The sequence below is a fragment of the Pristiophorus japonicus genome, chromosome 21 (assembly GCF_044704955.1).
Source record: "Pristiophorus japonicus isolate sPriJap1 chromosome 21, sPriJap1.hap1, whole genome shotgun sequence".
NCBI lineage: Eukaryota > Metazoa > Chordata > Chondrichthyes > Pristiophoridae > Pristiophorus > Pristiophorus japonicus.
The window spans coordinates 70,681,834-70,693,854 of record NC_091997.1 but is presented as its reverse complement, the minus strand read 5'-3'; the positions used below and the strand labels follow the sequence as shown (position 1 = coordinate 70,693,854).

General features: G+C 48.2%; 1 protein-coding gene across 1 annotated transcript in view; it reads left to right on the top strand.

Annotated features, from left to right (window-relative positions):
* Positions 1-5,795: 5,795 nt before the first annotated feature.
* LOC139233709 (sorbitol dehydrogenase-like) overlaps positions 5,796-12,021 on the top strand; it is a 40,447-nt gene continuing 34,221 nt past the window's right edge. The window contains exons 1-2 of the mRNA XM_070864121.1: positions 5,796-5,867; positions 10,006-10,188. Of these exons, the coding sequence (XP_070720222.1) occupies positions 10,132-10,188 (57 nt within the window). The 5' untranslated portion in view covers positions 5,796-5,867; positions 10,006-10,131. The remainder of the gene's footprint in view (positions 5,868-10,005; positions 10,189-12,021) is intronic.

The following is a 12,021-nucleotide window of genomic DNA, read 5'->3' as shown; positions in this document are numbered from 1 at the left end:
GCTTGCATCCTAGGGTCTTAAAAGAAGTGGATGCAGAGATAGTGAATGGATTGGTGGTAATCTACCAAAATTCCCTGGATTCTGGTGAGGTCGCAGCGGATTGGAAACCCACAAATATAACGTCCCTATTTAAAAAAGGCAGACAGAAAGCAGGAAACTATAAACCAATTAGCCTAACATCTGTCCTTGGGAAAATGCTGGAATCCATTATTAAGGAAGCATTAGGATATTTGGAAAAGCATAATTCAATCAAGCAGAGTCAACATAGTTTTATGACAGGGAAATCATGGGTCTGAATTTAGTCCATGCCTCCGTCCACCCAAAGTTCCGTCGATGGCCACCGAGGTACCGGATGGCACTTTCGGCGGGGTTTTCATTATCGAGGTCCCTCGAAGGTCAGCTGGCGGCAAAGCAACGACGTAGGCAGCCAATCTGGGCGGCAGCGGGTGGGGGGGGGGGGGGGTCTCATTGTCGGCGGCAGAAGCGCTTGCCGCCCAAGTGCCTCCGAGGATGGAGTTGGGCCCACGGAGGGTCGAAGAACTAAAAATAAAAATCAACAGAAAAAAAACATCTGAGGACTTTCAGGGGACCCCATCCAGGTAAGTGTCTGTAAAGAAATAATTTAAAAACATTCCACTTACCTTTTTTTTTACAGGATCTTGACACTTACCATTGAGGACAGACCAGCCAACATGCAGCGGTCCAGCGCCGTCCTGCTGAATCCCGCCCGTACCAATCTGGCATCTCGGCGAGCGAGAGTCTACTTACGCTGACGTCGGAGGGCGGTAATCGGCGGCTCTGCCCTCCCGCCCGTTCCAGGACACGTCAAAAGTGGCACTGGGCAGTTCGGGCAGAGGAATGTCAGCGGCAGTGGGCGGTAAGTTGATCAATTTTGGCCCCCACGTTTGACAATTTTGCTGGAGTTCTTTGAGGATGTAACGAGCAGGGTGGATGAGGGGGAACTACTTGATGTGGTATATTTGGATTTCCTCAAGGCATTCGATAAGGTGCCACATAAAAGGTTACTGCACAAGATAAAAGTTCACAGGGTTGGGGGTAATATATTAGCATGGATAGAGGATTGGCTAACTAAAAGAAAACAAGTCGGGATAAATGGGTCATTTTCCGGTCGGCAAACAGTAATTAGTGGGGTGCCATAGGGATCGGTGCTGGGGCCTCAACTATTTACAATCTATATTAATGACTTGTATGAAGGGACCGAGTGTAATGTAGCCAAGTTTGCTGATGATACACAGATGGGTAGGAGAGCAAATTGTGAGGACACAAGAAATCTGCAAAGGGATATAGACAGGCTAAGTGAGTGGGCAAACATTGGGTAGATGGAGTATAATGTAGGAAAATGTGAGGTTATCCACTTTGGCAGAAAAAATAGAAAAGCAAATTATAATTTAAATGGAGAAAAATTGCAAAGTGCATGAAACACAAAAAGTGAGTATGCAGGTACAGCAAGTAATCAGGAAGGCAAATGGAATGTTGGCCTTTATTGCAAGGTGGATAGAGTATAAAAGCAGAGAAGACCTTCAACTGTACAGGGTATTGGTGAGACCACACCAAGCGTACTATGTACAGTTTTGATCTCCGTATTTAAGGAAGGATATACTTGCATTGGAGGCTGTTCAGAGAAGTTCACTAGGGTGATTCCGGAGATGAGGGGGTTGACTTATGAAGATAGGTTGAGTTGTTTGGGCCTATACTCATTGGAATTCAGAAGAATGAGAGGTGATTTTATCAAAACATTTAAGGTAATGAGGGGGCTCGACAAGGTGGATGCAGAGAGGATATTTCCACTGATAGGGGAAATTAAAACTAGGGGGCATAGTCTCAGAATAAGAGGCCACCCATTTAAAACTGAGATGAGGAGGAATTTCTTTTCTCAGAGGGTTGTAAATCTGTGTAATTCTCTGCCCCAGAGAGCTGTGGAGGCTGGGTCATTGAATATACTTAAGGTGGAGATAGACAGATTTTTGAGCGATATGGGAATAAAAGGTTTTGGGGAGCGGGCAGGGAAGTGGAGCTGAGTCCATGATCTGATCAGCCATGATCTTATTAAATGGCGGAGCAGGCTCAAGGGGTCGTATGGCCGACTCCTGCTCCTATTTCTTACGTTTTAAAGAGACACATGAGTTCTAGGGCTATCCAGAAAGACTTGCAGTCGTCCTCTCGTGCCAGACTTTTGACAAGATCCCACATGGCAGACTGGTCAGAAAAATAAAAGGAAAGTGGGATTAAACGGGCTAGCTCTTTTTCGGCAGGTACAGATACGATGGGCCGAATGGCCTCCTTCTGTGCCATAAATTTCTATGATGAAGAAGAAGCTAAAATTTTCTTAACCATGAGACATGAATTGCGCAACAAGAAGTCACTCTCGGTGCCATTACAGAGACACTTGCACAGAATTACCTGAAAAAGTTTGACCAATATTGTTGAGCCAGTTTGAGCTAACTCTTCAGATAGTGGGTAACGGTCACTCCTGAAAGCAGTCCGACTGAGTTATGGTCGTTGTTGCGCAATTGCGCTAGTCGTGTGACTAGTAGTTGCCTGCGACGGTTCCAAAGTTAAATACCAAATTACACACTAGAGAAATGACAGTATCGTTAATGTTCGTTTAATACAGGAAAAGTACAAGACTCAATACTTATACTCTATAATTCTTCGATACAGAAAAGGTACAAGACTCACCACTTGTACTCTATAGTTATTCAATACAAAAGAAGTATAAGACTGACTACTTATACTCTATAAGGCGTTCCAAAGGGTGTTCCTCTCCGCTCAAAATACTCTGTTTAACTCAACACTCTCTCATAGTTACCCAATACGTCCCGGGTGATCAATCCGGTCCTGACACTGTTCCTTCAAAGGTCGTCTCTGGTCCCTGCTTCTGTCGAGTGTTGGTCTCAGGTTCTCGCTACGGACTGTCCGAGCTTGTCAATCTTTATATCATTTTTGTCTCTTTTTTTTAACCATATGTGTTGCTACTAATTGCCTGCTTGTTTTTACAAGATACAGAGACATTCTGCTGTTATCTCAACTTGTCTCTCGCCTCCAAAAGTTATTACTAAGTTTGGAGTCTCCCTTCCCATGTGCGACCATTAATTTGATCCATGGAATTCTTTCTTATCACCCCCCTGCTGTGGCCACAGCTGGTCCTGTGATGGTGGGTAACTCCTCCTCACAACTTGAGCCGCCTCGGGGAAATCCCCTCCGTGCCTTTCAGTTCTGCGCGGAGGGGTTTCCTGCACACTCTCAACTTTGCCATCCTCGTCTGCCGTCCGGACACGCCATGGCGTACCATCTTGCCGTCCGGAGGAGGCGGGGGTCCCCGATGGAGGGCACTCTACGCGGGAGTCCTCCCATTATTTATCGGGGACTTGGCCTGGAGAGTAGTGCACGGAGCAGTGCTGTGCAATAAATGTTTAAGCCGGTTCACGGGCTCCCAGGCCGCCTGCAATTTCTGCGGTCTGGAAGAGTCCGTGTTCCATGTTTTTACGGAATGCACGAGGTTGCAGCCCCTGTTCCATTATTTAAAGGGGCTGCTCCTCAATTTCTGGTTGCACTTCAGTCCCACACTCCTGATCTTTGGGCACCCTGTCCGGAGGGGAGCGGGTAGGTCCGAGGGCCTCCTCGTAGGACTGCTCCTGGGCACGGCCAAGGGTGCCATCAGTCGGTCCAGGCAGCGGGCGGTCGAGGGGGTCGTTCAGCCCGACTGCCTGCCTCTCTTCCGTGCGTACATCCGGGCCAGGGTGTCCTTGGAGATGGAGCATGCGGTGTCCACCGGTACGCTCGCGGCCTTCCGCGAGAGGTGGGCGCCGGAGGGACTGGAGTGCATCGTCACCCCGGCAACCAAATTTTAATTTGATTTTATGTTTTAAAGTTTAACTTGTTTTAATTGCCGGGTTTTAGTGTCCCCCTCCCCTTTTATAGGGGGCACTTGTAAATTATGTTTTTAGAGCCCAAAAAAAACTAAAAAAAAATCTACAAAAATATTTTTTAAAAAACAAAAAAAACAAAAAAAAGGGCCTTGCAAAATGTTTGGAGTGTCCCCCAGATCGGGGGTCACTTGACTTAACTGTTTTGTTTTCCAACCAAAAGAGTGGTGGGTAACTCCCTCCTGTCTGTTGGTCTTCAATCTGTTATTCCTTTTGTTTGGTCATTAGCAATTGCTGGAACTCTGTTAATTGGCATTCAGTATTTGGCTTTATTATCCCGTGACTTTCCCCGATGGGTTTACAACTCTACCTCATCCCTTATGTCATTGACTCTGAGGTTAACGCCTGCTTGTTTTTGTGCAAAAGAGCTTGTTAGTTTTTTAGATCCCAGGTCTGAACTAACTTCTTAATCCTTTCTGATATTTCCACAGTCGTACAAAATGGTATTGATTTTCTCATACTCACAAATCAAAGCAGACTGTGGGGGAATATTCTATTACAGCTTAAAATAGTTACGCAGAGCATTGCACTGCTAACTTTAAATAGACTGCATCCTATTTCTGCCCCTAATCTATGTCAGCCTGGTATGATTTAACACAGATTATACAATACAAATCTAATTATCTCCCCCTGCCCCCAATCTTAACCCCCCCCCCCACAATCCCCAACTTCCACAAATCGCAACCCCCCTGCAATCTCAACTCCCCACAATCTTAACACCCAATCCCAAACCCCCGGAATCTCACTCCCCACAATCTGAACCGCCCCCCCTCTAAACCCCCCCATCTCAAACCCATCGTCTCAACCCCCCCCTCCGTAAATCCTACCTGTAAATCACAACCCCTATCCCAAACCCATCATCTCAACCCCCCCTAGTAAATCCCCCCAATCACAAACCCCCATCCCAAACCCATCTCAAACTCCCCATCTCAAACACCCCATCCCAACCCAACCCAACCCCACCATCTCAAACAACTCCATCTCAAACTCTCATTATCTCAACCAACCCCCCCCCCATTTCAAACAACTCCATCTCAAACAACCCGCATCCCAAAACCATCTCAAATCCCCCCATCTCAAACACTCCATCCTAACCACCCCCACCGTCTCAAACAACTCTATCTCAAACAACCCATAATCTCAAGGACCCCCATATATCTCTCTCACCCCCCCATATCTCTCTCACCCCCCCATATCTCTCTCACCCACCCCCCCAAATATCTCTCACCATCCCCCCATATATATCCCTCACACCCCGCTATCTCAGGCCCCTCCCCCTCTCTAGCTCAGGCCCCTCCCCCTCTCTAGCTCAGGCCCCTCCCCTCCTATCAGGCCCCTCCCCTATCTCAGGTCCCTCCCCCTCCCTATCTCAGGCCTCTCCCCTCCTATCAGGCCCCTCCCCTATCTCAGGTCCCTCCCCCTCCCTATCTCAGGCCCCTCCCCCTCCCTATCTCAGGCCTCTCCCCCCCATCTTAGGCCCCTCCCCCAACTCAGGTCCCTCCCTCTCCCTATCTCAGGCCTCTCCCCCATCTCAGGCCCCTCCCCCTGTCTCAGGTCCCTCCCCATCTCAGGCCCCTCCCCTCCTATCAGGCCCCTCCCCCTATCTCAGGTCCCTGCCCCTCCCTATCTCAGGCCCCTCCCCCCCCATCTCAGGCCCCTCCCCTCCTATCTGGCCCCTCCCCCTCCCTATCTCAGGCCCCTCCCCCTGTCTCAGGCCTCAGTAACGGCCGGGCGCTTGCCGCCGCAGTGACCGTTGCTCGGCTGTGCCACGCGCCATCACTTTGAGTGACAGCGCCCGTGACCAATGGCAATGCAAGGCGGTGCCTGGAAGCGGGCCAATCAGCGGCCGGGGGGATGGGTCCCTGTGTGCGGCAGCTCAGAGGGGCAAATGGCGGCGGCTAGCTTCACACAGTGCTCCTGGTAACAATAACCCCGCGGCGCTTTGGGGGCTCCGGGTCGCGGTGGCGGACGGGGAGATGCCATTCCCTTTTTAGCCGTTAGCTGGAATAATGTCTGCTTGAAATGAAGGAAAGAAAGACCTGCATTTATATAGCGCCTTTCAGGACCGGACGTCCCAAAGTGCTTTACAGTCAATGAAGTACTTTTGGAGTGCAGTCAGTGTTATAATGTGGGAAATGCGGCAGGCAATTTGTGCACAGCAAGCTCCCACAAATAGCAATGTGACAATGACCAGATAATCTGTTTTTGTTATGTTGGTTGAGGGATAAATATTGGCCCCAGGACACCGGGGATAACTCCCCTGCTCTTCTAAATAGTGCCGTGGGATCTTTTACGTCCACCTGAGAGAGCAGACGGGGCCTCGGTTTAATGTTTCTGAGACGGCCCCTTCGACAGTGTGGCGCTCCCTCAGTACTGCCCCTCCGACAGTGCGACGCTCCCTCAATACTGCCCCTCCGACAGTGCGGCGCTCCCTCAGTACTGCCCCTCCGACAGTGCGGCGCTCCCTCAGTACTGCCCCTCCGACAGTGCGGCGCTCCCTCAGTACTGCCCCTCCGACAGTGCGGCGCTCCCTCAGTACTGACCCTCCGACAGTGCGGCGCTCCCTCAGTACCGCCCCTCCGACAGTGCGACGCTCCCTCAGCACTGCCCCTCCGACAGTGCGGCGCTCCCTCAGTACCGCCCCTCCGACAGTGCGACGCTCCCTCAGCACTGCCCCTCCGACAGTGCGGCACTCCCTCAGAACTGCCCCTCCGACAGTGCGACGCTCCCTCAGCACTGCCCCTCCGACAGTGCGACGCTCCCTCAGCACTGCCCCTCCGACAGTGCGGCGCTCCCTCAGCACTGCCCCTCCGACAGTGCGGCGCTCCCTCAGCACTGCCCCTCCGACAGTGCGACGCTCCCTCAGCACTGCCCCTCCGACAGTGCGACACTCCCTCAGCACTGCACTGTGGTAGCACAGTGGTTATGTGACTGAACTAGTAATTCGGAGGCCTGGACTGAGGATCCTGAGACGTGAGTTCAAATTCCAGGACGGTTGCTGGGGAATTTAAATTCAGTTAAATAAATCTGGACTTCAAAAAAGCTAGTATCAGTAATCGTGATCATGAAATGACTGGATTGCTGTAAAAACCCATGGTGCCCTTTAGAGAAGGAAATCTGCCTATATGTGACTCCAGACTCAATTGTGGTTGATTCAACTGCCCTCTAAAATAGCCTAGCAAACCACTCCATTTTATTCAAGAAGGTGGCTCACCACCATCATCTTGAGGGCAATAAGGGATGGACAATAAATGTCGACCTTGCCAGTAATGTCCACATCACGTGAATTAATTGAAAACAAGGTTGCATGGGGTAGGGCCAATGGTACAGTTGTAATAATGACCTTTGTCTTACACGTGAGCTGTAGATTTCTTTAGTTTTTTTTTTCTTGGCTATAAAGTAAGGATGGTAGTGGTCTTGTGAATATATAGGTGAATATATATGGTCGAGCAGTCTTAATTATATTCTCTTTTCTGACTTGTCTCTTGCACCCATGTTGTTTCATGTCCTATCTAGACTCTCCCTGGTTCGCAGCCTATATAGCCTTTCCAGAGTAAAGAAATAGTTTGCATTTATATAGTGCCTTCTACAACCTCAGGATATTCTAAAGTGCTTCACAGCTAATAAAGGACTTTTGAATTGTAGCCAGTGTTGCAATGTAGGGAAATGCAGTCAATTTGTGCATAGCAAGATCCCACAAACAGCAATGAGATAAGTGAGCAGGAAATTGTTTTTTAGTGAACTATTTACGGGCTAACTGTTAGCCAGGACACTAGGAGAACTCCCCTGCTCTTCCTTGAAGCCATGGCCGATGGGGCCTTCGTTTAACATCTCATCTGAAAGATAGTACCTCCAACAGTACAGCATTCCTTTAATACTGCACTGACATATCAGCCAAGGTTATGTGCTCAAGGTGATTCTGCACAAGGTCTCAGTGAAATAGTGTTTCACTGTTGTGGAATGATTTTTGCAGGCTAGCTGAAAATGTATTTTTTAAACCCTACTGAACTTCACCTGGTATAATGCATTCACCAAATGTTCTGTGGGGAGGGGGGGGGAGGATTTGTTTGAGCATAGTCTAAATTTATTGCAGTGTAAATAGATTTTGACATAAACGCACCAGGAGTACAGTTTGTACAAAGCTGAATTTTGGCTGAGGTTAATAAAGGCGCGCTTAACATAGTGCGTACAGCCAAAGATAACACAGCCGGGGTAAAGTAAACACCAGATGGACAAAGTGCCTTTTCCAAAATGATGAAATCCTCACTATTACTTAACGCTGTGTGTAGGTTTTAGAGAAAATGGCTAACACAGGCATCATGGGAAGGCGAAGCAGTGAATTTGGTCAAGCATCCCAGCGTGCTTTGCATTCAGATTGTCGAGCCCCATAGTACCTCTGTACAAAGCAAGGAAGAAAATAGCTTACAAATAGCTGATGTTGCAGAAGTAGGTGGCCACAGATGTCATGTTGTCTTTTGCAGTTGGAGCCACTCAGTCGGCAAGTCAGTAGCTGGATACTCCTGGTGACACATTTGGAGATACTGGGCTCAATTTTCCCCAAAGTATTTTTTTGGCGTACTTGAAGAGTTACGCCCGATTCTTTGGGGCCTAAGTACGCCAACAGAAAAGATCCTAAGTTTCCCCATTGGATTTCTTCATTTTGGCGTGGCCTAACCCGACCTTTAGTTTTGGGGGTGGAGCCTTGTTCGGGCTGCCATGGTAACCAGGGACACAATGCGAGCTGAAGCATACAGCCAGCTCCCAACACATTAAAAGAATTGAACAACACATACAGGTGCAGCATCCAAGATCCGTAATCCGGAGTGTTCCGGACCGATTGGTGGCCGGGTCGTCTGGAATCCGTAAAATGTTCCGGAATCCGGACCCTGCCGACCTCGAGGTGTCGCCACTGCCCGACCTCAGGGCCTCCTCGCCGCTGCCGCCCGAACACCTTGGGGCCTCCTCTCCGGCCCACCTCCGCGGCGGGGTCCGCCCGAACAACTCCACCGTGGTGGGGCCCGCCCGAACACCTCATCGCCTGGCAACCCAAACAGCTCTTTGGCGAGCACCCCCCCCCCCCCCCTCTTTTCTGATGTTCTGAAATTTGTAAATAACTGGGTAGTTTCCGGATTTGTGACGTCAGAAAGACGTTCCAAAATCTGGCAAAATGCAAATTCCAGAACGGCCTTGGAGGGTTCCCGATTTGGGACGCTGCACCTGTAGCAGCAACTTGCCTCCAACCCCGGTCCGGTCCGGTCCCATTCTCGGCCCCCGTTCTCTCTCTCTCTAAGCAGAACTGGAGTAACTCTCAGCTGGCCAAACTTCCCTAATTGGCGTAGGTGGCTGGTTACGCCCCCTTTGGCTGAAAAAAAAAACTGACCTAAAAAAATCGTAACTAACTGACTTACACTGGTGCAAATTGATTGGGAAAACTGTGGTTTTTCAACTTGGGCCAAAAAGAACAGCCTGCTCCAAAAAAACGGCGCAATTCACTGGGGAAAATTGAGCCCTATGTCTGTAGAGCTGCTTGAGTGGGATGAGACTAGAGATGAAAACGGAGCAAAGACAGATAAGAGGCAATCATGGTACTATCTAGAGGTAGTTTTAGATAATTCAACTGCTTGGGTGACTTAGGCAGGATTGTTCACTCGAGGCTATAAAGCTGCCCTGAGCTGCGGTGACTGCTGGAGTTTCGACCAATGTCGTGCCAGAATTGTAAGGATTGATACTATTGTATTGTATTCATGACTGTCAATCTTTGATCTATTTTACAATTAGTGGGTTATCTTGTCCATGACAAAGAAATGCTTAAAGCGATTTTTAAAAAAAACATTCCAAACAGTGAACTTGTAGGCAGACAAGGAAAATTGATGATTGAAAGGGAACATTAGATAATGATAACATTTTAAATTCAATTCTGGCTTCAGCTCAAGGTCTCGGTCTGAAAGTTTATAAATTGTAGGGATGGATTTCTGTAATTGCTGAAATATTCATCAAGTATGCAGATTCTTATCTTAAAGATTGTGTTCAGATGCATCTATTTGTGCTGTTTTTTCAGTGAATAATTTTACAAGCATGCAAATCAGGCTTCACCTCAAGGACTCGGGTCAGTAAAGGGCCTTTGAACTCCCGGCAACTGTAGTCACAAGCGAACAGCACGCACTTTTGTTCTGTGAGATTGAAGATGGCGCAGCGTGAGAATCTGTCTGTGGTGCTCCACGAGAAAAACGATCTGCGACTGGTAACCAATTTATCTCTTTTGACTCATTTTATACCTTATACTTGCAGGAAGTGAGATGGTCAGGGTCAACGGTCTTTCACGGGAAAAACGAAACAAATGCAGAGCCAACACTTCAGTGCATTTTTAAAATCAAAGACAATTACAACAACGTGCATTCTTGTAGCGCCTTTAACAGGACTTTTATGAGATAAAAACTTTGACACCGAGCTGCATAAGTAGAAATTAGCGCAGGCGACCAAAAGCTTGGTCAAAGAGGTATTTTTTGCGGAGCGTCTTGAAGGAGGAAAGAGAGGTAGCGAAGAGGAGAGGTTTAGGGAGGGAATTCCGAAGGTTGGGGCTCAGGCAGCAGAAGGCAGCATCTGTGGAGAGGGAAACAGTTAACGTTTCCAGTCGATGACCTTTTGTCAGAACTGGAAAAAGTTAGAGATGTAACAGGTTTTTAAGCAAGTGCAGAGGGAAAGCGGGGAGGGGGAGGAAAGAACAAAAGTGATGGGGTTTAAGGTAGGAGAGATTAAACGACAAAAGGGATGGTGGCGCAAAGCAAAAGGAGATGGTAATGGGACAAGTTAAGAAACAAAAGATGGGTCCAGAGGAGATGTAAATGGGAATGGCAGAATCATCAACAACTGCAACCTGAAAAAATAGGACCAGAGGTTATGATCTGAAATTGTCCAACTCAGTGTTGAGTCTAGAAGGCTGTAAAGTGCCTAATAGAAAGATGAGGGTGCCGTTCCTCAAGCTTTATTCGGAGCTTTATTGGAACAGTGTAGGAGGCCGAGGTTAGAGTGCGAGTGGCGTGGTGAATTAAGATGACAGGCAACCGGAAGCTCAGGCTTACACTTGCGGACTGAATGGAGGTGTTCGTAAAGCTGTCGCCCAATCTGCGTTTGGTCTCCCTAATATAGAGGAGATGAATACATGATGCTAAAGTGGTGCAAATAAATCGCTGTTTCACCTGGAAGGCGTGTTTGGGGCCCTGTACAGTGGGAACGGAGGAGGTAATAGGGCAGGTGTTGCATTACCTGCACTTGCACAGGAAGGTGCCGTGGGAAGGGGAGGAGGTGATTGAGGGGTGGACCAGGGTGTCACACGCAGAGCGAACGGTCTCTGAACGCTGAAAGGGGAGGGGAAGATGTGTTTGGGGGCAGGTTCATGCTGGAGCTGGCGGCAATGACGGTGGATGATCCGTTGAATGTAGAGGCTGGTGGGGTGGAAGGTGAGGACAAGGGGAATCCTATTGTGGTTCTGGGAGGGAGGGGAAGGTATGAGAATGTCTCTTCTCGGGAATGGATGTTCGTTGGATATTGGAAAGACATGGCAGCTGGTGGAGTTTGTGGGGAAGGGGCCCTGGAATGGAGTCTACTCTGCATACGCAAGCACTCTCTGACATTTAACTGGAGGAATTTTGGCAGTAAAAACTGTTTGTAATGTTCAACAAGCTTGATTAATGATGTAGTGATGTTTATCAGAGCCTGTTATTTGAGAATAGTTACATATTAACTTGGCATCGTTTATCATGATTGTAAAAGTAAAAGAGAAAAGAAAGACTTGCATTTATATAGCGTCTTTCATGACCATCGGACATCACAAAGCGCTTTACAGCCAATTAAGTACTTTTGGATTGTGGTCACTGTTGTAATGTAGGAAACGCAGCAGCCAATTTGCGCACAGCAAGCTCCCACAAACAGCAATGTGATAATGACCAGATGATCTGTTTTTTTGTCGATGCATACACTAGCACAAAAAGATTATGTTTTGTTGTCTAGATTCTAAGGAACTCTTCAAGAAGAGAATATCAAATTCTTGTTAGGACACGCACCTCCTGACTAGAAA